Here is a 27,485-nt window from a genome sequence, read left to right as displayed (position 1 = left end):
AAAACACTTTCTTCCCTTCCCCAAATAATTAATTAATAACAAAATACCTATCGATAAAAGCACCATTCAAACTGTGTTTACTTTCGCGTTTATAATATTAGAATTGCTGACGACGTATGATTAGAAGATTTTTTAACTGAATTCGAATATAAAGTCGAATACTTGACTTGAGCTAGAGCATGAACGAAAGATTTGGTACCATAAAGATGCTACTTCTTTCCTCTGATTTAAGAAATTCTCGCTCTTCAATTGTTACAGTGATGCAGAACCAACGTCCTACTCCATTATATGACTACAGTGCCTTGTCTCAGTATGTAGAATACCTTGGAAGAATGATGGCCAAAACATATGCCGAAGGTTCTAAGAAAAGCATACAGGAATACATGGAAGCTTACGAAAATTATAAACAAAGTACTGATAATCCTGACAGCAAGGAAGAAGATAAAGAAGAAATGGACGGGAGATGGAAAAACAAAAAAATCAATACCAGAAGCGGTAAAGGCAAGAACGAACTGACACCTAAGGAAAATGTAGTCAAGATCCTGAATTTGAAAAATTGGGCAAAACTTTAATATTTTATTTTATATTATTTACTAAAAGTTTATTAAATACTATTTTTCAAGGAAGGGTATTGTTATTTAATCTGTTCTACAATATTCATAGGTACCCCTAAAGCAGAAATAAATTAAACTGATATAAGGTAGATCAATCAAGGCGTAAAAAACAGCAAAACCTCTTGTTATAAAACGCTTGAATAAATAATGTTCACAGCATAGTCATTTTTGTTAGATGCACATGATAACAGAGAAATATACCTTTATATTATTGCTTCTACTATAGCCATTTAAGATGATTAGATCGGTCATCTGTCTATCATCAAATCAGGCATAATAAAAGACACATTTCGAAGACATACCACACACTTTATAGAGCGTTATCGTCTCATACCTTTTAAAGTTATTATTTATCAAAAAGTAATCTATGATTAATTTTCTCATACCTTTTAAAGTTATTATTCATCAAAATTAATCATAGATTTCTTTTTGATGGAAATAGAGGGTCCATCTTAGACACCAATTTCATAACACCAAACACATTTCACAAGATGAAAATCTAAAGCATGTCTTAAATTACAGTTGGTCTTAATCTATGTGAATATTTTATAAGTGTGTAAATAACAATTTAATTTATCAAGTTTTGTGAATAAAGAACAAGGTTAATTAAAAAAATATATATATAACTAGAATTTATCAAGTTAAATCGTACCAATTCACAGTCCATACCTTAAAAGACATGATAGAAAAAATGTCATAGATATTACTCATCATCCTCCGGGCCTTTTACCAGCTATGTTGTGGTCGGCTTCCAGTAGCTGAGTACCAGTTACAAGGAGCGACTGCCCTATCTGACCCCCTCAACCCAGTTACCCGGGCAACACAATACCCCTTGGTTAGAATAGTGTCAGACTTACTGGCTTCTGACTACCCGTAACGACTGCCAAGGATGTTCAATGACAGCCGGGACCTACAGTTTAACACGTTATATCATATGTCATAGACATTACTATCTAAAAGAATGCATTCAGATGCAGTAAAGAAACTTACTATATCTAGGATCACAGGTGTTAGTGCAGAAACAAAAACAAACAAACCACGTGCGTTCATTTCAAGTATTGTAGTCTGAAATTAAGATTGTTTTGTCCTCATTGGAAATATTCATTGTTAGGTTGTAGCTAGCGCTGTGTTTATAAGCCCCTTTGCTCGAATCAACCAGTTCAGTCTCCTTTCGTAGTGTGAGCACTATGTTTCATTCTAAAATCATATCAAAGTTTAAGGTAAGCTTTTTTCATATTTATCAATATCTATTCATGCTATGCTATATATGTCTAGCCATGTTATTATAAAGCCTCAGAATTTGGTTATTACTTCATTTGTATTCTTTCATTAAGATGCTGACAAAGTCGGATTCAGGTTTAAGAGTGCAATGCAATGCAATGAGTTTCCTAGTATGTAGTGCCAACATCAATTATTATTTAAAAACTTTACAGCCTTAATACTAGTGCTACTGTACTAAACATTATGTTTTTCTGATTACAGTATCTAATCGTTCTAATCTCTTTAGAACAAGTAACATGCTCAATAGAAGGTTCATTACCCAAACCAAGACTAAACGACACACGAACCGGCGATGATCCGTGCAACCCGCTATACTGGTACCCCAAGAATATTCCAGAATACTGCAACTTCAGGAAACTGCCGACGCCTCCAACAGTTCCGAGGCCAGACATACCTATTCCTGTACCTATACCTGTACCTATACCTCCGCACCTCCCAATACCGATGCCCATCATTCCTCCACCAGTCATACCTCCAATAATGATGCCTCCCGACATAACCCCTCCCGGTCCTCCTCCACCCTTAATGTTACCTCATCCCGTAATGCCTCTTCCAATGCCTTTGCCTTTTGGCATTCCTCTGGCGCCAACGAATCCAATGGTTCCAGTTGCTGGAATTCCTCTGCCGCCACCACCAGTTTATCCAATGGCTTATCCGCCCCCATACCCAGCACCTTACCCTTCACCATATGGTTCACCTTACCCTCATCCTATGTCACCCCCTTTGCCTTACCCTCCATCTATCTCACACCATTTACCTTACCATTCACCCATAGCACCGTCTTTCCCATCCCCTCTTCCAGCTCCTTTCCCAGGTCCGCTACCAGGACCTTTTCCAGGCCTTCCACCACATTTTTCATCCCCCTTTCCTGTGCCACCGCGCAGAGGCATCGGCTTGGTTCCTGGTATACCAGGCTTGGTTAGTCCCGATGGTGGGATAAACATAATGCCATTCTCAGATGCCTACTCCGATATGCTGGAAAAGCATAAACAAAAGATGATCAGACGACGTCTTCAGAAGATGCTGAGCGAATATGACAGACCTCCGTGGAAGGCACACAAAAAGACGAGGCGATCAAACGGAGAAGAGGATGTTTATATTTATAAACCGAATGAAAATGTAATTGATTGATTCGTGAAATTCAATATTATTATATTTAACAGTAATTATAAGGTACCGCATTTTACAATCAAATTCGTTTTGTAATTTTATTAACAATAAATGGTTTTGTAAAATATTGTATTTATTTATTCTTTGTTGGGCTTCGGCTCAGTACACAATTAAAAATATTAAAAAATATGTGCATCATACGAATATACCTTAATATATGTAGCATTGAGCAACCCAAACGTCAACCTCACCTGCTCGTGGTGCACCCTGCTATCTAACGAACGAGGCTCTGACCAGGCCCGCCGCTAGCTGTTTGTTCGCCCGCGTGCAAAACCGATTACGCCGCCCTACGACTACATATTATACTGGGTTTTGTCAAAAAATATATAAGGGGGGGGTCCAGGGGGTTCGGACCCCCCCGCCCATTCATATCCATCTTACTTTTCCAACAGAAAAAAATATGTGCAATCATTACCCAAGTGGCCCCTATGTATTGAAAGATTGTGATTAATGGGTAGGTACCAACATAATGTATATCAAAGTGCTTAGAACAGATTATGGGTAACTTAAACTAACGAACTTAAATATCTGTAGCAATGTTTAATTTCAGTAAAATATGTTATTAATGGTTTTTGGTGGGTTTCCCGTTGAAAAAGTCAACGCATGAGACATAGTTCATATGTAAGGATGCGCGAGCGAAGCGAGCGCGAAATTTTTTTAGTCTAAGGACACAAAACAAATAAAAACCACTGTAAATTAACAAAGCAAAGTCAAAAAGTAAGATATGCACAGAAATGAAGTGCAAATGTACATGAAGCCGCGAGCGAAGCGAGCGCGATTTTTTCCTTAGAGTTTTCATGAAGTAAACATATCATAAAAAGCCAAAGTGAACAAAAAGCTATAACGGACGTGAGCGAAAAATGATTTTTCAGAATTGAATGCCTCAACAATTAAACAAAGATAAATTGCGATCAGTGCCGGTTTTTACTCTACCAGCGCCCTAGGCGAGATTTCTACGGCGCCCTACAACCGCAATTCAAACTCATACGGAAAACAGAGACGCATGTAGTTACCGATTGCGCGAGCGAAGCGAGCGCGAATATTTTTTTTATAGTTAACAAGTCGAAGCAAAAATTACGTATAATGTAGCCCAATCGTACATAAGTTATTGCTGGTTGATGAAGGCTTATGTTTAACTGATCACCAGATATAGTAACAAATAGCAGACTAAAATAGTAAATGATCACCAAAATGAAACTCGCATTTTAATGTAAAACTATCACTAAAGTTTTAACACTTTGCTATCCTATTTAAGTGAAATTACTCCAAAATAAATCATGCGTAAGCCAAAAATAGTAAACGATCACCAAAATTAAACCACCATTTTAAAGTAAGATTACAACCAAAGTTTTTAAATTCTGCTATCCTATTTAAGCAAAATGAGTCCAAATAAATCATTGTTATCCCAAAAGTAGTAAATGATCACCAAAAGTAGTAAATGATCATCAAAATTATACCAGCGTTTTAATGTAAAATGATAATCAAAGTTTTTACATCTTGCTATCCTGTTTAAGTAAACTGACTCCAAAAAAATAAGTTCGGCCTGATACAATAAATGTAATAACATTATGGGGACCCTTTTCCTGCACTAGGGTGGAAAATTGTCTATTGCATGCCTCTAAACAGTGCGATAAGAGTGTGTCTTCGAGGGAGTGTATTGAGAAACACATTCTTCTTCTTCTTTCTCCTGCCCTGTTCTCAATTTTACTTGGGGTCGGCGCAATATGTCATTTTCTTCCATTTTCCCCTGTCACTCGTCATACTGACACTCACGCATGCATTGCAAGCCGGACACATAACTTAATATGGCATCATAATATTTTATTTGGTAATAAGCCTACATTTTATGGCAATCACAGTGACTTATTTAGCCAAAAATAATACATTAATTTGGTCGTCAAGAGTTGGTGATCATTTACTAAATTTGGTGGTCGAATACAATTTAAAGTGAAGTCGTGACTAAAATAGCTGGTACTATTACATTTTTAGACTTTATTTTTCTGGTGTTCAGTAGATATTTCTGGTTACAAAACTTAGGGTATCAAAGCATTTTATGGTGGTCATTATATTTGTTCCCGTTGATGAATGCAAAAACACTGGAACATGTCTTCTGATTGCGCGAGCGAAGCGAGCGCGAAATTTTTGTTATATTTTAGAACTCAAAACAAAAATTACTTAAAATTTTGCCCAAACGTACATAACTCTTTGTTGATGATGGCGCCTATGTATTAAAATTTTGGGACTTAAAGTAGTACCGTAAATAAGAAAGTTCATATGGAAACTAGAAGTTACTTTCTTATTAATAAAAGAACTTAAAAACGACGCTCCCTTTTTGTTAGGGTAGACTAAAAAAATCTTGAAAAATAAAAACAACTGTAAAGTGAAGGAAGCCCGAAAATGTTTGAGTTTTGGATCACTAAAAGTCCTAAACATATATAATAAAAAGCGACTGTGAAGTGAAGAAGCCGCAAGCGAAGGGAGCGCGAATTTTTTTGAGTATTGGGACATTAAAAGTAGCTATATGTGATAAAAAATTGAAGCGTTTAAGTAAGGAAACCGTGAGCGAAGCGAGCGCGAAAATTTTTGAGTTTTGGGACATAAAATTAGTGTTTCTTCGAGAATTTCTCAAATTTAACGCGGAATTAAACACAAATTCGCTTCGGCGCCCCTGAGCCCGCGGCGCCCGGGTTATTCGCGCACGCTGCACCATAGGTTAAGATGGCCCTGATGCTATCCATTCATTTGGGTACAGTTCTTGTAAGTTGCAATCTTTGATGAAATTTAAAACAAAAATAGGAGTAACATTCTGATCAAGGATTGGTTGGGGGCGCCTGCGGCGCCCCTTATATCCGGCGCCCTGGGCCGTAGCCCAACCGCGCCCTACCCTAAAATCGATACTGATTGCGAGCGCAGCGAGCGCGAATTTTTTTGGGGATGCAAAGGATGAACCCGTCAAAATTGATAGGGGACGACCAAAGCGAGGGCGGCTTTTTCTGAAATTTTATTGCTAATCTACTCATCTATTTTTAGTAAAAATATGTTTATTAGGTAATTATAGTTTAATTGTGCCGTATGGGTTAATTTTGCCGCCCCCTAATTAGTGCCGCCCAGGGCATTTGCCCCCCTGCTCTCTCCCCCCACGCTACGCTAATGGTTGATCTTAAATCTTTTTAAATAATTTTTAATTTTGAAAATGATCAACAGATGTAACTGAAACCGGCAGTGTAAGTTATATTCTTAGCGCTATTGCTGTGTTCGGAAATATTGAAATCAAATAATTGGTAAAAAGATATTGTATTTTTTTAATATTACGTGATAGGTCGCTCGATTTGCCGCCCCCTAGGACGTGCCGCCCGCGTGCGGTGCACGCGCTGCACGCCCGCTTACGGCGGGCCTGGCTCTGACGACCGAAGCTATGGCGGGATAACCAAGCATATCACCATTATACTGGAGGAAATAACAGTATACAGATTTAACATCTTGCAATCTCGGGATTTTCCTAACCTTAAGAGGTTAGGTTTTAGTACGTCAGATGGCAATCGGTACTGTCCTAATAAATCCAAAAACAGCCAATTTCTTGGAAAAGCAAAATGGAAAGGTTACAAATTGCATCTAGTATATTGGATAGGGCGTCGCCGCAAACCGACGCGCAGATACATCGCCCTAAATCTGTGAATAGTATGCAAGGGCTACCGAGTCAAGGACGGGCTCGGCTAACGACGCTAGTCCCAAATTGTAACCTAAAGGTCCGCTTCGCTACTCTGAATGTAGGAACATTAACTGGGAAGACAAAGGAACTGGCATCTCTATTCAAAAGAAGAAAGGTGGATTTTGCCTGCTTACAAGAGACTCGTTGGACTGGATCAAAAGCCCGTAACATCGGAGAGGGCTACAAACTCATGTACGTAGGTGCAAAGCATGGAAGGAATGGCGTAGGCATCGCCGTCAAAGAGGAACATCTTATCAACATTTTGGAGGTCAGTCGGATTAACGATAGAATCATGGTCCTAAAAGTATTAGTGGAAAAAGAGGTCCTAAACATAATATCCGCATACGCACCTCAAGCGGGTTGTTGCCAAGACGAAAGAGAAAGTTTTTGGACGACACTAGAAGGCACTCTCCAGCAGTTACCCACAAAGGAGACCACTATACTCGGAGCTGATCTGAATGGCCACATTGGACAAGTTAACAACGCGTTCAACAGAGTACACGGAGGTCACGCATATGGTACACTTAACGATGCTGGTAAGATCATTCTCGAGACAGCAACTGCATTCGATCTTGCAATAGTAAATTCCTTCTTTGCTAAGAAAAACGAACATCTAATCACGTACAAAAGCGGCCAAACATCATCACAGATAGATTATATCTTAGTAAACAGAGTGCACATTGGCAGAATTAAAAACTGCAAAGTTATTCCGGGAGAATGCGTTACCCCTCAACACCGCATTGTTGTGATGGACATGGTTTTTAGCAGAAATCAACAAAGAGGTACGGAAAAACTGTCGAACAACCCAGAGCTCACCAAATGGTGGAATCTAAAAGGCGACAAAATCACTGAGTTTTGCCAACACCTAGCCGACCTTGAGGTGTTAAATGACTCAGATATAGACACCACCTGGGAGCACCTTCATAAGTCCATCATGACTGCAGCAAATAAAACTCTTGGTCGCACTAAGGGGAGAAATAGACACCAAAGAGAAACCTGGTGGTGAACAGAAACGGTACAGACAGCTGTCCTAAACAAGAAGATGGCTTTTAAGACCTGGCAGGCCAGTCAAACACCAGAGGATCGAGAAATGTACAAGATTGCCAAAAAAAATACCAAGAGAGTAATTGAACAGGCAAACTCCCAGAAAACCCTTTATGATCACTTAGACACCAAGGAGGGCCAAAAGTCTATTTACAAACTCGCAAAACAGTGTAGTCAGAGCACAAAAGATCCCGCCAGGTGTAAGACTGTTAAAAGTCCAAATAGTGACTTATTGTACCGCGATAGCGATGTCATATCAGCCTGGCATCAATACTATGAACAACTGCTAAATCATAAGCCGACAGCCCTTGAGCTTCCAAAACTGGAATGTAACACAGGTCTTATTCCTCCAGTACACCCTTGGGAGGTGAAGAAAGCGCTTCAGAGGATGTCTAATAAGAAGGCCATAGGACCTGATGGCATACCGGTGGAAGCTTGGAAATGCCTGGGCCAGCATGGAATCGTGTTGCTAACCAATCTATTCAACCATGTAATGCTCAACGCCAGAATGCCCAAGGCATGGAGGCTGAGCACCATAGTCCCAATTTACAAGGGAAAGGGTAGCAAGTACGAGTGCAATAACTATCGCGGTATCAAGCTTTTAAGTCACACTATGAAGCTGTTTGAAAGAGTGATAGATAGCAGACTAAGATCCGAATGCTCACTGTCAAAAAATCACTACGGCTTCGTACCTGGCTTATCTACCACGGATCCTATGTTTGCTCTCAACACGATTGCTGAGGAATATCGCGCCAAGAACAAACCTTTGTTCGTTGCTTTCTTGGATATGGAAAAGGCGTTTGATCGAGTTCCGAGGGATACAATCTGGTGGAATCTCCGCAAGAAGAATATCCCCGAACAATACATCAGTGTCATTGCCGACATGTACAAGAATGCAAGATCGCTGATACGAACGCCGGTGGGGGAGACAAAATCAGTAGCGGTCACGGAAGGTGTTCACCAAGGCTCAGTCCTAAGTCCCTTCTTGTTTTGCTTAGTTTTGGACTCGCTCACCGAGGCAGCACAAAGCTCAGCAGCGTGGACGTTTATATACGCTGACGATGTGGCCATTTGTACTGAGAGCCGTATTGAGTTAGAGGTAGCGCTTCTGTCATGGAAGCATCAGTTGCAGGCCGGTGGCCTTGTGCTGAGCGTTGCAAAGACCCAATTCATGTCCCTGAACGAACCAGATCCTCGCGACAATAACCCGATTTCCATCGATGGGCAGTTGGTCACCATGTGTGACCAGTACAAATATCTGGGTAGTATGATGCACAGTTCAGGAAATCTGGAATGCAACGTTCAACACCGAATAGCCGCTGCATGGCTAAAGTGGCGAGAAGTAACTGGTGTGACATGTGACAGAAGAATGCCGGTCAAGCTTAAAGGTTTGATTTACAAAACCATCATACGTCCAGTCCTGACATATGGCAGCGAAACATGGGCTGTAACCAAAAGGCACATACATACCATCCAGGTTGCCGAAATGAAGATGTTGAGGTGGATGTGTGGCGTCACTAGGCTAGACCGTATCCGCAACGAATACGTGCGAGGAAGCCTAGGTGGTTGCGCGGTAATTTTCATACTCATAATTTGTTATATTGGTAATTTCACTGGTGTTTGCAATCCTATTCCCTTCCTTTTCCCGCACATACCTCAACGCATTCGTTGGAGCGAGAGGCGACACTAGCGCCCTTGAGTCGTGTGTGCAACATAACAAACAAATCAATGGCTGACAACGCGCGCGAGAGCTCACGTCTTTCTCCGATACAAAAATCGATATTGAGTGGAAAACTGGTGTGATTTGTGTTGAACCTTATTTGTGGCAGTGCTCCTCGTACAAGAAATCGCCGTAGAAGACAACAGGTACTGTGCTCCTTTCCTTTAGGCATACTTTCTTGTTTTGTGTCGCCCGCAGTATGCCGATTTTCCCGTCGCATTTGCAATCACCAGTTTTTCAAAAGTTTCGCATCTTTACGAACCATATTGCGTTTCCCGCGTAACCATTTGGTCCTTCGAGCCGGATTAGTATTTAGAATCAGTGTTAGCCATTCATTAGGTCGTTTTCGTCAAACCCGCATTGTTTCGTAGGTACCTACCTTACGCGTCGAAAAGTAAGATAGGTATTTCACGTACTTATTTCGTTGAATTTCGCTAAACCCGCAAATATAGTACACGTACACACGTACTCCGGTGCCTAGGTACCTACTTAGTTGATAGATATCCACGTTCTAGTCGCTTTCAATACGTATTTCATTTAGTTTTCGTAATTCGTAGGCCGCTAAAATGGCACTGGTAGATAAATCGTTGAAGCTGCTGATAGCTAAACGTGATAGAATATTCGCTCGCATGCAAACTATCGCCGATAAAATTAAAAACATTGATTCGCAAGATTCCACTAGGGAATCCTTCCTGTGTGACCTTGAAACAGTAGATTCTTTGCGTACAGATTTCGAAAGTGTGTTGGACGACATTGCCGCCCTCGAGCTTAAACTAAATCCTGATTATGTTGTCAATTATCAAGCACTTTCTTCTTTCGAAGACCTTTTAGGCCGTATAAAGCGAGCAGAGAAATCACTGCAAGTTCAGTCGCATTCCGAGGTCAAAAGGTCACCCCGCTTGCCTCCCATCGAAATACCCGAATTTAACGGAGATATTAAAAATTGGCCTTTATTCATAGCTAGTTATCGTAATGCCGTACATAATAATATTTCTCTGACTGATTGTGAGAAGTTATATTATTTATTAGGAAAGTTGACAGGCAAGGCTCGTTCAATATGCGCGGGTATTACCCCCTCCGCGGATAATTACTCTATTATTTTCGATTCACTTTGCAAAAGGTATGAGGACAAGCGTCAACAAGCAACTTCATACTTAGATCAGTTATTTGAATTTAAACTTATTCCTTCAGGAACCCCTAATAATTTAGAATTATTTTTAGATAAATTCGCTTCGTCTGTAGCTGCGTTGAAAAACCTACAAATTGATGACCTCGCTGACTTTATTTTGTTTTATGTCGCTCTTAAAAAACTTGATTTAGACACGGGTCGTACTTTTGAGTGCACTCGTAAATTAAAACCTAATAGTTCTGAATTTCCGTCTTTTTCCGAATTGGATAGTTTTGTTCGTGACCACATAAAAGTATTGGAACGTACGTCATCATCGGTTGCTCGGGTCACCAACAATAAAAAACCTGCAGATCGTAAACCTACTACTACACATGCCTATACGTCTAGTTCGGCTGAGTCATCCGCGTGTAGTCTATGCGGCGAGCAGCATGATTACATTTATAAATGTAGGGTTTTTAATAGTTACAAACCAGATCAACGTTTTAAATTCGTAAAATCTAATAACTTATGTATAAATTGTTTAAGTAGTGGTCATCGTGTTTCCGCATGTGGGTCGACATCTACTTGCAAAAAATGTAATTCCAAACATCACACTTTATTGTGCTTTGATAGTAAACACGCGGCAAGTAACTCGCCCCATTCAAACGCGGCTCGCGGGCTGCCACCGGCCGCCGTTGCCGCGGCCGGGCAGCCAGCCGCTGCGCCCGCCATTTTTACAGCAGCGCCGCTGCCATCGAGTGTAGCGACCACTACCCCCGCGCCCGCGCCCCCGCGCGCGGACATCGCGCTGTGTTCGTTATCCGAAAATCATACCGAGAGTAAACATCGGGGCCCTACTACGGTGCTCATTGCTACTGCTCGTATTATTATCGTAGATTCGCATGGAAATGAACATAGTGTTCGTGCATTGTTAGACAGTGGTTCTCAAAGTAACTTTATAACTAGTGATTGTTGTCGACGCTTATATAGGTTTGAACATAAATAATCGGCCTTCTTGTTCTACCGTAAAGGGAATAGGGGGTTCGAGTAAAATGATTCAGGGTTCCGTAAATATTAAATTTTATTCTCGTTTCAATCGTAACATAAATTATTGTTTAGAGTCGTTGGTAGTAGATAAAATTACCGAACGTTTGCCGACAGCCACGGTTGATGCTTCTCTTTTATATAATTTCAAAAACTTACCGTTGGCTGACGATACATATTTTTCATCAGGCCCGATTCAGGTTTTAATCGGCGCTTCGATTTTCCCGCATTTGCTCTTGTCGAACAAAGTTCAAGGACAGCCCCCGCATGCTTCGCCTCTCGCTTTAGAAACTGTCCTTGGCTATGTAATTGTAGGTGACGCTCCAGTACGCGTTGATAGTAAGTCGACTGTATCGTATTGTTGTACCACGGACCCGTTGGACTCCGCTGTCCGTAAATTCTGGGAAATAGAGGAGGTGGATGTTCCCTCCATACTAAGCCCGGACGACACATTGTGTGAGGAGTTTTATACCCGCACTACCACTCGGGATAGTGACGGACGTTACGTAGTTGCTTTACCTTTCAAGGGTGAAGTCGAATCCCTTGGGAACTCGCGTCAAGTAAGTGAACGTCGGTTTTACTGCTTGGAAAGAAAAATGCAGGCTTCTCCACAATTGAAGGTCGCGTATGACAGTGTCATCTTCGAATATTTAGAAAAGGGTTACATTTCACCTACAGATTCTGTCTCTTCGGAAGCTTCGTACTTCATTCCGCATCATGGTGTGATCCGCGATGACAAGATCACTACCAAGCTTCGTGTCGTTCTCGATGGTAGTTGCAAGACTTCTACCCGCGTTTCGCTTAATGATCTCTTGTATGGTGGTCAAAACCTACAAGGGAACTTGTTTAACATTATCGTTAATTTTCGTTTGTTTTTGATCGCTCTTTCCGCAGATATTCGTCAAATGTTTCTCAGTATCGGAATCCGAGAATCGGATCGTCGTTTCCAACGCATTTTGTATCGTTTTTCGCCGCAAGAACCTTTAAAGGTTTATGAGTTCAATCGTGTCGTTTTTGGACTTAAGTCTAGTCCTTTTCATGCTCTGCGCACTATAAAGCAGTTGGCGGAGGATGAGGGTGATTCTTACCCTCAAGCTAAGGAAATTGTAGCTACAGGTCTGTATATGGACGATTTTGTCTATTCCGTTTCCTCGGAAGACCAAGGCATTTCCACCGCCTCAGAAATGATAGGTCTCATGAAAGCTGGTCAATTTGAGTTAGTCAAATGGACCAGTAATTCTCAAGTTGTACTAGACTCGATTCCTCCTTCTCATCGCTTGCCGGCTGTCAAAGAATTTGATGAGTCTGACCACCATAAAGTACTCGGCTTGTGTTGGTCACCTACTTCAGACCATTTCAGCATGAAGGTGAATACTCCAGCTAACCATTGTACCAAGCGCACAATACTGTCGTGTGTCGCTAAAATATGGGATGTCATGGGATTCGTCGCGCCTGTCGTCCTGTATGCTAAACTTCTCATCAAACAGCTCTGGCTGTGCGATTGTGATTGGGATGATACTCCACCTGAAGATATCGTCAGGCTGTGGACTCGCTTTAAAGAAGAGCTACCAGTGCTCAGTCGTATAAAAATCCCACGTCACCTAGGTATTGTCGCCGATAGTGTCGTCACTATCTTAGCTTTCGCGGACGCTAGTGAAAAGGCATATGGTGGAGTTATTTACTTCCATGTTCAAAACAGCGATGGTAATACTGTCAACTTGTTAACTGCTAAATCGAAAGTCTCTCCTAAGAAGGTAGTTTCTCTCGCTCGTCTTGAGCTATGTGCTATACTTGTGCTAGCTCAACTCATAAAAAATGTCGTTGTCGCTTGTCAAAACCGCGTTGTTATTCGTAATATATTCGCATTTTCGGACTCTACGGTCGCACTCTGTTGGGTACATTCGTCGCCCCATCGGTGGAACACCTTTGTGGCTAACAGAGTGTCTAAAATACATAATGACTTATCTCCACAAAATTTGTATCACGTGTCCGGTACAGACAATCCCGCTGATTGTCTCTCATGCGGACTCACACCTTCTCAAATTATTGATCATCCGCTTTGGTTTACTGGTCCTCGTTGGGCTCACTTGGATGTCTCACAGTGGCCTGTCGTTCCCTTCAATCCCTCTTCCGTGTCCGAAGCACCTGAAGAGAAGAAACATTCGTTGCTAGCTACACCAAATGAAAGATCTCTCATTCTTTCTTTGGCCGATCGTATTTCGTCTTGGAGTAAATTACTTCGTGTGGTAATTTACATTTGTCGTTTTACTAAACTGTTACCTCTTAGATATCGCATGTCAGCGTCGGATTACGACTTCGCTGAATTACTCGTTCTTCGCCAACTTCAAACTCATTATTTCTCCGCTGAGATCGTCAGACTCGGGGAAGGCAAGGATTGTAGTCCTTTTATTCGACACTTGAAACCGTTCCTCAAAGACGGACTCATTAGAGTCGGAGGCCGTCTAAGTAACTCTGATTTGAATTATGATAGGAAGTATCCCATCTTGCTTCCAAGTAAGGATCCAATTTTAAATTTGCTTGTCGAATACCATCATAAGGTTAATTGCCACGCAGGTCCTGATTTGCTGATGTCACTCTTACGTCAAAGGTATTGGATACTTTCTGCTAGAAACTTAATTAGAAGTAGAGTACACAAGTGTCTTCCTTGCTTTCGGCTCAGACCAAAGCCAAACTTTCCTGAGATGGCAGATCATCGTTCTTGCCGTGTTGTTCAATCTGCTAAACCGTTCGTCCACACGGGCACGGATTATGCTGGTCCGTTTAAAGTTACCATGTCTCGTGGTCGAGGTGTTCGTTCCACCAAGGCTTACGTGTGTCTGTTCGTCTGCATGACTACACGCGCGGTGCACATAGAACTGGCTGGTGATCTCAGCACAGCTAGTTTTATGGACGCTTTTAAACGGTTTCTTTCCAGGCGTGGCCCGGTTAGTAGAATTTATTCGGACAACGGGACTAACTACATAGGCGCTAAACGCAAACTGTCGGAACTTCATAGATTTCTTTGCTCGAAACATCATAATACTGAATTTGGTCATATGTTAGCTGAAAATCGTATAGATTGGTCGCTCAATGTCCCCACTGCCAGTCATTTCGGCGGCAACTGGGAGGCTAATATCAAAAGTTTAAAGTCGCATTTATATCGTACTGTAGGAGATACTGTTCTTTCGTTTGAAGAATTAAGTACCGTGCTTACCCAAGTCGAGTCTGTAATGAATACGAGACCTTTGTGCAGGACACTCTCTAGTGATCCTTCGGAACCACTTGCTTTAACTCCAGCACACTTTTTGAATCTTACGCCTTTAAAATACTTACCGGCGCAAGAAGTAGAGACAAAATCTATCGTGACTAGACACCAGTTGTTAGACAAATTAGTACAATCGTTTTGGAAGCGCTGGAGAAATGGATACCTTCACACATTGCAATCGCGTCGTAAATGGAACACGCCGGTGGATCCAGTCGTTGTCGGCACGGTCGTCGTTCTTAAAACTGATAATTCCCCTCCACTACACTGGCCTTTGGGTGTCGTTGAGGAGGTTTTCCCTGACTCCACCGGAGTGACTCGTGTCGCTCGGGTAAAGACAGCGACTGGATCCTACTTGCGTCCCGTCGTGCGTCTATGCCCGTTGCCCAATCAATAAATTTCAAGCTCGTTATTCAAAACTTTATTAGTAGTTAGGTAGATTAGGCAAAATAGGTACTTAGTTTTCATTTTGTTATTTCGTTTCGTATACTTACGTAGTACAACTATCGTATAAATAATTTAGTTTCGTAAATTGCTTCAACTCTTGAAGGCATCCCTTCAAGCCCGGGGGGAATGGTTGCGCGGTAATTTTCATACTCATAATTTGTTATATTGGTAATTTCACTGGTGTTTGCAATCCTATTCCCTTCCTTTTCCCGCACATACCTCAACGCATTCGTTGGAGCGAGAGGCGACACTAGCGCCCTTGAGTCGTGTGTGCAACATAACAAACAAATCAATGGCTGCCAACGCGCGCGAGAGCTCACGTCTCTCTCCGATACAAAAATCGATATTGAGTGGAAAACTGGTGTGATTTTTGTTGAACCTTATTTGTGGCAGTGCTCCTCGTACAAGAAATCGCCGTAGAAGACAACAGGTACTGTGCTCCTTTCCTTTAGGCATACTTTCTTGTTTTGTGTCGCCCGCAGTATGCCGATTTTCCCGTCGCATTTGCAATCACCAGTTTTTCAAAAGTTTCGCATCTTTACGAACCATATTGCGTTTCCCGCGTAACCATTAGGGGTGCGGGATGTAGCGGATAAGTTGCAGGAGAGCCGATTACGGTGGTATGGCCACGCAAAGAGAAGACCACCAGACTACGTGGGAAATTTGGCGCTGCAACTTTCTGTCCCCGGTCGAAGATCACGAGGCCGCCCAAAGACCAGATGGCGGGACGTGGTGTCAAAAGATATGAAGGAGTGCCAGGTGTCCGAGAACGATGTCGTAGATAGAGCGAAGTGGAGAAGAAAAATTAGGAAAGCTGACCCCACCACCATGTGGGATAAATAGCTAGAAAGAGAGAGAGAGATGTAGCATTGAGCTGTAGTTAAGAAAGAGCGCCTTCAATAAATACTCTGAACCTACAATATAATAATTTATCTTTAGTCCTGTGGTGAACCGATGCGTCTACTCCTATACTTAGTCTGGAAAGTTCTCACCAGATACACGCTAGGACTTGCTATTGGGGCGATACAAAACTTACGAAACATTCAAGAGCACCCGATCGTTCAAATCGGATCTACGCACAACTCCGCCGTTTATAAAGGAAAACGAAGTGTGCCCGCTTTTATTCAATAAACCTTACCAATTTTTTAATGTATGTCAGTCAGTATATTTTTTACCCTTTCATGCTAAAACTACTTGCTGGATTTTGATGAAACTTAGCAGTAATTTAACTTAGGTACATATCCGAATAATATTTAGGCTACAATTTATCCATATACGAGATGAAGTGACGCGGGTGAAGCCGCAGGCGGGTGTTAGTATTCTATAATGCATATATTGTTTGAAACTTTGAATACACTTTCCTTTAGTTTAAAGTATTCAATAAATTCTACACTGCATGCAGGTGTCGCATTTAAAAAAGTTTTTAGAAAAATATCACAATGTTGACTGCAGTACTTTGTATTCACACTTGAAGTTTATTTATTAAGTTTTTTAGAATTACCACTTACTTAAGTCGACGTCGGCAAGTCAAGTTGTACAAGCTCTGTACTTATGACTATTCAGACGGTCTTATTTCTCAGTGCTTGAGCAAAATGTAAGAGACATTGTTTATTCTCACAGATTTATTTAAAAACTGTAAATTGAAAAGACAGTAAAAGGACAAAGGGACATTTTTCGAGACCATTTACTTGTTTTGACTAAAACTTTTGTAAAAAAGCAACATGTATCTACGCCACGCGACGAAATGAACGTTTATAAAATGAGTGCCACGACAATTCGTTTTTGATGACATTTCTATAGCAAATTAAAATGAAATAGATCAAAACACCTATACGATTTCAACATTGTATGTATGTAATATTAAAATGATTAACGCACACAAGTCAAAACACGACGTTTCGCATATTTCTCGGAAGACATGATGTAATTTTAGGACAGCATACATATGGAAACGACAACTGTGACTGCGCATGAGTGATCTATCGCGACGCTGACGGAAGCTCGCCAAAAATTTGTTACACTCTGTCGACGAAATTATGAAAGCCAAAAACTTTTTTCTGTATTTTTAGACAGAGAACAGGGCTGGATAGGTTTGTAGTTTAGTTTTATCAGACATGCGTAAATCATCCAAGTTGAACGGTTGTGACGAGCCTGTTACTCGGGTTATCATTCAAGTACAAGACTCCTCAATATCCAGGTAACAATTATATGAAAAGACTCGATAACACTTTTTGGGTTTCAGGAATTGAACTTAAAAATCTCCTACTAAGAAATCGCTACAACTACTTGCGATCACTGTCAATCTGTTATCAATTAAATATTTGGTGGATGGCTGGAAACATATGTCTATCAAGGGGTATCAGGTTGCCCAGGTAACTGGGTTAGGGTCAGAGGCAGACGCTCCATGTAAATCCCTGGTACTCACTGGAAGCCGACTCCAACATAGTTGGGAAAACGCTAGGCAGATGATGATAATGAAGAAACATCGGATAACTTAAAACTGCTCATTTTAATAAATTAAACAAATGAATGTTTTGAAACATTTATTCCCGAATTGAGTTATATTTTAATTTACATTGAACACTAGAATATTATTCTTAGTGGCGCCGCTGCCGTCACAATTTGACAGGACCAGATTTCACAATATTTTCATTGTAATCCTTTAAGCTTTAAAGTCATGAATAATAAAGTGGGAATATAATATATAAATCTAGAATCTACAGCTAAATTATAGTGTGCAAAATGTAATAATTGTAAAACAATTGCAATAGTTACCTATAAGAGTGGGTATAACATGATATTCGTTTACAGTGCCTATAAAGTAAAAACAATGTTAAGTGATATTGCAAACGAGTTAAACTGACGTTTGACATAAGTTGTGACAACACGCGTCAAACGTCTATTTTAACTTTTTTGTTACAACAACATAAAGGTTCACTTAAAGAACGAGTTCTTTCTAAATGCCTACCTTGTGTTATTGAGTACATCTTATCGTAATTGTAGAAACGTTAATATATGTTGAAAATCATTCTATATAATGACTCTTATAATTAGGTGCAAATCTCTCTAACGCTTGTGAAGTACATAACAAATATACATATATTTTCAAAATGTAACTTACCTACTTACTGACTAAATTATTCTATTTATTGGACGGAATTCCTGAGGGCTCCATTTATATACAGATCTATATCATAAATTACTTTCTAAACTCTAGCTTAAATTAATTGTAAGATTTCAAAATGTGTAAAAATATTTGTCACTACGTATCTGCTAGATACTTTCAAACGTGATACAAAAACTACAACTATTAATACGGACAATTGATAAAATACATTTTGTATAAAGTGTAAATGTTTTTCCATTTTGGCCTCACGGTATAAGTCCCAAAATTCTGTGAAAACAATGGTAAAAACAGATGAACCGGAATATACATAAAATTATCAAAAACAAAAGAATATTTTCGATGGAAAAATATTCACTAAAATCATTTTACAAATTTTAATTTAATTGCACGTTTTATCCAAAAAACTGTATGGAGTTTTTCTGTACATTTTTTACTTAGAATGATTTCATTAAATATCGTTCAGTCGAAATTATTTTATCATATTTGCTATCAAATATTACGCGAATTATTAATTCTGTGTACGTTTTTCCGAGTTCCAAATGATTGGGTTACTGCATAATAAAGTGTTCTGAGAAGTTTTTGCCATGGGATGATGTTTGGCACTTTTCTAGTGCACTTCGTTGCATCGTGATGTTATATTTGTGATATGGTTGTCAAGCCTATACAAGTCACTGATGGCTTCGCTAGAAAACAATTTGAATATAATGAGTTACTATCATTACTTCGACTATATCATTTAAGTTAATCGTTCTATCTTTTTCAAATTAATGGACAAATCCGCTATGTCTAAATAAATACTACTGAATGTGTGTAGATAAACATCAAATGCATAATTATAAACTTTCACAAAGTACTGTATCGGTCTCCAGTTATACGTACAAGCTTCTTAATCCTACTTATATTATAAATGTGAAAGTTTGTGAGAATGTATGGATGTATGTTTGTTATTCAATCACGCAAAAACGGCTGGACCGATTTTATTAAAATTTGGTATGTAGATAGGTGATACCCTGGATTAAAACATAGGCTACTTTTTATCAACACACCACGCGGGCGAAGCCGCTGGCGGAAGCTAGTGTTGGTATAAGAAAATAAATCTCTTATATAATTTCTAGTACAGTCGGTGTGGGAATATGCAAACATTGTAATTAACATTAAACTTAATTTAATAATACTTATATTATTTAAGTGCATGTTTGCCGCAGGAGTTACTCCAGAATTATAAATATAGTTATCGTAATTCTTAATCTATTAATATTTTCCTTTTTATAATTTACTTATAATCTATAATTTCTATGCCTGTGATTCAATGTGTGCTGTTTTATCTTAATAAGACTTCTATAGTATTAAACCTTATAAATTAGTATTAGTTTCTAATTAAGCTCATATTTGTGCAATTTTCGTCTAAACCTAGTGGAATGTAAAGTATGGACGGTCTAAGTGTCATTTTCTTATCGATTCTATAATAATTAAATACTATTCCTACTTGACTGATTGTCTATACTTACTAATACTAAAATGTGATGCAAATCTAACTTAATCTATTAACAAGTATTACTTCTCAAACTGAAGTTCAGATCTTTTGTTTAATTGATTTAGTTTTATGAAACTTTGACATTTAAAACTTCGTATCGTCCATTTTCTCTTATGAATTCCAAATGATAAATCATAGAGTGCTGGACTATATAAATTTTATAGATTAGTAAGCGGTTTTAACCGCTTCTTAAGGGAACTATTTCCTGCACACGGATAAAGAGTAGCACATATCAATTCTGATATATAAGCTATATTACTGCCAAGTTTCATCAAAGTCAATTCGGTACTTACAAAAATTAACAAACATTATAAAAATTTTGCTCGTTTATAATATTGGTAGTATTTAGAAAGCCTTGTGAAAGCGAATTTATACATACCCAGCTAGATGATAGGTACACAGTCGACTATTGACGTATTTCGCGTCTGACGAATGACGACTGCATGAAAGCAGTTACGATTTTTAAATGTAAGATCGTCAATTGTCTTGTGGTCAACAGAACGCCAGCTCAGATAATGTTTTTAGTACTCAGTCGTATCTCAACAGCCAATAGGCGTTTATAACTAAAAAACCATAAGGATGGTAACAAAACACGAAAGAACTCGTGTTCCCCGGGCCATGTCCTTTGAAGTACTAAAAAATATTACCCCTGTCTGACATGTATCACTAGGAACGTGTAAAAGAGCTTTATGCCTGTTCCGAATTCTAGCACATCTACTTTGAATACGGTTCATCCATAAAATGTGACTGCTATTGAAAATACGTTCCGAGAATAAGATCTTTTATGAACTGATATATAGCTACATAGTTACGGATCAGGTGCAATGTTCCCAGAAGCAAATATTCAGTAAATGTCACAGTCTATTTGAATGTATCTTAAAATCTAATGTTATCCTATTAGTATTGAATTAATCTGCATTTTCAACTGTTTTTTTTTATTTCAAATATGTAGTGGTTCATTGTGATGTAAAATGCCTATTATTAATATTATAAATAATTATACTATCTTATCTATATTAATCCTCGCAGGAACCTAAAACGATATTGCCGCTTATATAAGAGATAGTAATGATACTTCGAAATCATGAAGACGTCAGGATCTTTTAACTGAGTACCGACGCACTTCTTATATTTTACTTCATTGTGAGAACCAACATTATTGGCCGAATATAGTGTTTTTATATAGTTTTCATTGTGTATGTATAATAATCTGATAGAAAAGCAAAGAGTACTAAAATATCTCCAAAAAGTATTAAAGTTGAAAGTGAATACATAAAACCCGAATTCGGTCTCTCAAATTGTGCAAACTGAGCATAAACAAAACAAAAAAAACCTATCCCATCACTATCGAACGAAAAGGAAACAAAATCTGCGCACTCCTAAAAACAGTAGATATCCGTTATTATGCATAGTATTATTTATCCTTCTACAAGCTATTTATAAGCTCTACTGATATTTCATTAACCGTTAAATATTAAACTTAAACCATAAACACATAGTATTTACATCTGTACTAGGATTTGTAAAAACTTATCTGTAGATATATGACAAACTATAGGTTCAGAAGACGATGGATTAGGAGGCCTTAACCGAGGTCCTCCGACAAACATAAAGACCGATGGAACTATCGGCTGACTAAAAGTTTGCAGTGCTCTTAATTCTATTCCATCTTATGAATGCACCCAAGCAGATGATAGAAAATGCTACCAACACTTCCATACTGTAACTATTCATATGAGGTGTTTGAAAAGTGCACATCTTAAAACAAGAACTAACTTAGGAAGACGGTGGATTAAAGGCCTCGAGGGCGGTATTTCACTACGCGAATATGTGCAAAGCCAATATAATCCAACAGTTATTACTAACAAAGCTACGAGGTGGGAAGACGATGGATTGGGAGGCCGCACTGGGGGTCGCTCCAACTGTGCAAATTGTGCAAACATTTATGTCATAAACAAATCTTTCCCATACTAACTTAAAAAAAAAAAAACAAGAATAACTGTGTTCTTGTGAAAAATTATACCTATGACGATGTATTATAGAAGGACAGGCACGTTATTGTATTATTTAATCATCATTTAAAAGTAAACGACATGCACTCAGCTAAGGGTGCTTCTACACGATGCAAGTAGCTTGCGCATATTGAGGCGCAGGTCGTATGCATTTTAAAACATGTGGGTCTAGCGACTCGAGCATATACCAAAGCAAGTGACCCGCCCGAGTGCTCTGTTGCTTGCGAGCGGGTCACTTGCGCATGTGTACTTGCTCCAGCTACATGCACCGTGTAGAAGCACCCTAAGTAATACTTATTATTATGGTAAAGTCTAAGTAGTCTAAGCCTTGAATAGTTATGATTGATTAACTTAAGAAGTCGGAAGACGGCGGATCAATGAACATCAGACCACGTGGCTGATTCTATGCAATCATAAAATTTTTAATAACTATGTCTTCTAAAAACAACAAATACTGAATATTATTACTAACTATGCATTTTCTACCAGCGAAACTAACCCGAAATGCGATTTACAAGCCAAGAAAACTAAACTGATACAATGCATCGTTATAAAATTCAAGGAATTTCCTAACAAGAATAAAATGTCTAGTTATGCCACAAAACTAAAATTCAAGCTAAATCCTTTCCGTATTACGGTAACAATACCAAAATATTATCTGGTAATACAAACAGCAGTTCTTGAATTATAAGTACACTCAGAAATTGTCGGGGGAAAGATGTTTCTCCGTAATGATGCAAGCACAAATTGCCATGTAGGTATTATAACACGATAATCCGGTCTAGGATTTGAACATGGAATAAGTATACATAAGCGGAGACGTCACAATGCAGGTAGGTCAGGCGCCTTCTTCTGGGTCAAGCAGGTACTCTGAGTATAACCAAAACGATCAGTGAACTTTGAGCCATGAGTCAATGATTTTTCGTGTTACAAAAAAAGGTCAGGTCCAAAAAAGGCGTATAAGAGCGCATAGTATATTTCCTCGCCCCCCGCACGCTGGCATTCTGGCGCGTTTCTTTCTTAGGACATTTTCTGTTATGGCTCGTCCGCTAGTCATTTATTCTCCATGGATTTGAATCAGGCAATCCTAGCGCATTTGTATTGCGGTAATAGCTCAAAGAGCACAAAGCCGGTTCAACGTGAAATATCAAAACAGTTCTCCAAACAGATTTAGGCAATTTGCCGATGGAGTTTTGGAGCAAGGCTTAATAGGCACTGGTAAGTGCTCAATCTCCGTAATGCCTCTCGATAGTCAATAGAATTAATATTTTATAGTCGGATCCTGCATACAAATAATTTTAGGCAATGTTTATAGTTAAGTTAGTAAAGTTCTCATGGTAATAAAGTATAAGGTAGCTTCATGATTTCGAAGTAGCATTAAATACTAGCCTAGTAAATACATTTACTTTTACTGACAAAGTATTTCTTAAACAATGTCAATGATACTAATATATCGTGATGTCTTACCTAAATGTAGTAACGTGATAATGCAATAAATGAAAAGCAATATCTCACTCCTAAATCTAAAGGGGTAGTCCAGTTTTTTGAGAATATTTGAAATCCCTCAACGAATACCCATCGGCCAACCAACAAAACAGATTTAAAAAATATGTTCTAGCTGCGTCGAAAAAAATATTTTGCTATACAGAACTTCTACCACAGATTACTACAATCTGCTTTTCGTTTTTTGTTTTTTCTTTTTTTTTTCAAAAAAAAAGTGTTTTTTTTTTTAGTTAACCCTCTTTAGATCTGGATGTGATATTAATTAAGAAAATACTGTTTTAAAATTCAAATAATGAATGTTTATGATATTTTCTGAGATTACTTTATATTTCTGAAATACTACATTTTTATATAATATGTTTGACGAATAAATTGTAATTTCAATATTTTAAAAACAAACTTCTTGGTGATTATTATTTTTAAAGCAAATACTTTCGATGTTGAAGGTTTGGCTGGCATATGAAACCACAAAGGCAACTTGAATACCCATGTTGTTTTAATAGTTTTATTCAGATATTCAAAAAAGAAAGTTCATACGTAGGATATTCAATTTGCGTTTCGGTTACTTTTTGAGTTACTTTAAAATAATAAAAAACCAAGAAGTTCTTCTTACGTTAATGGGACAATATCATAAAAGAATTTTTCGAGATTTGGTTATCTATACTAATATTATAAAGAGGAAAATTTTGTTTGTTTGTTTGTTTGGTTGTTATGAATAGGCTCAAAAACTACTGGACCATTTTAAAAAATTCTTTCACCATTCGAAAGCTACATTATCCACGAGTAACATAGGCTATATTTTATCCCGGTACGGGTAGTAGTTACCACGGGACGCGGGTAAAACCGCGGGAAGACGGCTAGTTATTAATATTTTTTTCTGAATTGCGACTTTTTATACCTAAGATTACTCTCTAATGTAATAAAGAATATTAATTTACTAAATCTATCTGATGTAATTTGACTTAGTAGTAGGTAAGCTAGCTAACACTAAATAAAAAGGCACTAAGGGAATGCTTGAAATAACAAAACAATATCGAAACTAAATAATTAACTCCTCCAACTTTAAATCCTAAACAAAAGCAATCAATTTGTTGCTAATTTCATGTAACTGTAATTAACAATAATTGTAATTATTAACAGTTTAACTTTAACCCTACAATTTACCAATTTTAATATACCTAATATGAGAAATTGTATATCTCTTTCATACTAAACATACGTCTTTTGGTGAGCTTATATGCGTTGCTATAATATCATTATTTAAAACGAACAATAAAAGCAGTACATACATTCACTTCACAATAATAACATCACACATAATAATCAGAGTAATAACAATTATTTAGTTCAGGAAAGCGGTTAAGCCATACTTGTGTGTGTAAATGTACACGCATATTGTCTTTGTGTGGGTACACGTCTCGACCACTGCTGAGCACTCCCTATCTCCCGAGCAGCACATACAAAGTCAATGCGCATACACATTTGACACACACAAGCACAGCTGACCCGCTTTCGCGAAATAAAACATCTATTTTTAAATAATTCCATTATGTCAACGGTACGAGCTGGGGTCTCAGGTATTGTTACCAAGCAGACCAGTGAAGCCAACAAAGGATAACTGGAACACATATTGGAATACCTACCGTATAAACCTATGCAGGGGGCCAGAGCTAGATAGAAAGTATGCCACCGCTTCACAATACCAACCTGCATAGGTGTACCCGGTAAGGCGAATATTTGCAAAAGACCGTTACAAGTACATACAACATTAAGAAAATCCACAAGACAGTTTGTCCACACAATGTGTTTTGCGAGATACTGTAGTACTAATTCGTATTGTTTAAAATAATTTGAAGCACACACGAGGTTGAGGGATAATATTGTTGAGTACACTGTAGTTAGTCGTAAGCCTGCTAGTGTCGACGTAGTTTACAACGGCGGCTTTAACTTGCCAAGCATGCTTGTATTCCTGTAGGTACACCACACAGCTCACGACTTCACTACCAACGTCTGTTAATCATAAAACGTCTCAACAACATGCAACTATCGCGAAGTTAATTTAGATATGTAACAGTATTCGCCCGACACCAACATATAACATACACTTAACATAAATAAAAAACTACCTCAGCCATGCTGAATATTTATTTAACCCGAGTCGAACTCGAAAATATACAACATAATTAAATTACAATAATATAAGCATACTATAAGTATCTTAATTATATATACTTAATTAATATAGATTAACATAGTATTCTTATAGTGGAATGAGAAATCACCAGACTCGACCAAATTATGTCTCGATTTTTTTTTTATTAAGAATGCAAATTAACAACTTTTGTACAGTAAATTAAAATTGCATCATAACAGGTCTCATTTCCCGCAACATGGACGTGTCATAAAATTATAATTGTATCATTATTAAAGTGTACTATACCATTGTATTGGTATCTTTTGAAAGTGTAAACCACTATCAATTAAGGTTGTTTTTCATTGTATCTCCATTAAGCGAGACCACCTTGCCCATTGAATTGTAAAACGCGGTGCAGCATTAATTAGTGCCATCAAAATGTTTCGCTATGCAGCGCATTATATTATTCTGCAGGAAAATGAAATTCCCGCTCGCAAGTAATGTTTTGTGAATGTTCATCAATCGAGCCTGGCTTCGGCCCCGTGAATCCAATCATTTATCTACAATATACAATACATATGTGTACAGGAATTATTGCTAAACGAATACACGTTCATATCGTAAATAATTAATTAAATTATGAAACTGGTAGCTCTGTAATGTCCATCAATTTTCTTTGTTTATTCTTTTGTGACAGTAAATGGAACGGCGGTTGCCAAAATATGTTACAAGAAATACATAAAAAGTCTAGACATTTAAAATTTTATGTTTTACGCAGAAGCTAACAATATTGTTTATAATATAGACACATGTATATTGTATATATGTCACCGGAAAATAACAAGATCCATAAGTTTATCAATTTACTATGAAGTTTATAAACTTTCGTAAGATTCTAAACGGGAGATAAATTGTAATATTTTACGTCCACATTTTTGTAATTTGATAAACTTACTGAACTTACTCGTAAAATAATAAGTAAGCAGTAACCAAACGCTACGCGCGATCTGATTGATTGGCTGTCACGTGTCACTTCTCCTTCCTCGCGGCCGCCCTATGGACACAAGCATTGCCACTATGAACATTGACCAATCAGAGAGAAGTGTGTTATTTTACGTATTTCAAAGATCGTATATTTAAAAGAGTTTCTGTGATTGGTCGAACCATATAAAATCTTACGAATAGATATTCGTTAGTTTATAAATTTGCCGTATGACGCCGGAAATTGATAAATTTACGAAAATGTGGACGTAAAATATTACAATTTATCTCCCGTTTAGAATCTTACGAAAGTTTATAAACTTCCTAGTAAATTGATAAACTAACGGATCTTGTTATTTTCCGGTGACATATACTTTATAAGTAATTTAACAGATGGTTTAATACTATTCGGGCATAATATATTTTTAATCCTCCATATTACACCGGATTACCTAATCTTATAATTTATCCGCTCTACTACGATCAAAATTTAATTTTCTAATATTCTGAATTTGTACTACGTAAAGCACAATTATAATTTCATACGGATAATCCTACTGAAGTTATAATTTCGTAATATTATTACTAAATTGTTATGCATTTGATCTTAAACTAACTTCGCTTCATATTTACATAATGGTATATTAAATTTTATAGTTCGGCCATTCAGAGAATGCGTTCCTGACACGTCGCGATTGAACTGACGACGTAACTTTGCAATGGCGTTGCAGTTACGATAAAAATATTTTTGCTGGTTGTTTACCGTTTTAACAATTGAGGAGCATTAAAACAACA

General features: G+C 38.2%; 2 protein-coding genes across 3 annotated transcripts in view; one reads left to right on the top strand and one right to left on the bottom strand.

Annotated features, from left to right (window-relative positions):
- The first annotated feature begins 332 nt into the window (after positions 1 to 332).
- LOC124645272 (formin-like protein 20) lies at positions 333 to 3,026 on the top strand. The gene is made up of 2 exons (XM_047185069.1): positions 333 to 560; positions 2,097 to 3,026. The coding sequence occupies exons 1-2, from the start codon at positions 333 to 335 to the stop codon at positions 3,024 to 3,026; spliced, it is 1,158 nt and encodes a 385-aa protein (XP_047041025.1).
- A 14,903-nt stretch (positions 3,027 to 17,929) lies between these two features.
- Positions 17,930 to 27,485, bottom strand: part of LOC124644751 (protein grindelwald) — a 30,245-nt gene continuing 20,689 nt past the window's right edge. For both annotated transcript variants that reach the window (XM_047184272.1, XM_047184273.1), the window contains exon 6: positions 17,930 to 27,343. The gene's annotated coding sequence lies outside the window, so the exon portion shown is untranslated. The remainder of the gene's footprint in view (positions 27,344 to 27,485) is intronic.

This window comes from Helicoverpa zea, chromosome 31, assembly GCF_022581195.2.
Source record: "Helicoverpa zea isolate HzStark_Cry1AcR chromosome 31, ilHelZeax1.1, whole genome shotgun sequence".
NCBI classification, from domain to species: Eukaryota; Metazoa; Arthropoda; class Insecta; order Lepidoptera; family Noctuidae; genus Helicoverpa; species Helicoverpa zea.
The sequence above is the reverse complement of the archived record's forward strand: the minus strand, read 5'-3'. Positions and strand labels throughout refer to the sequence as shown.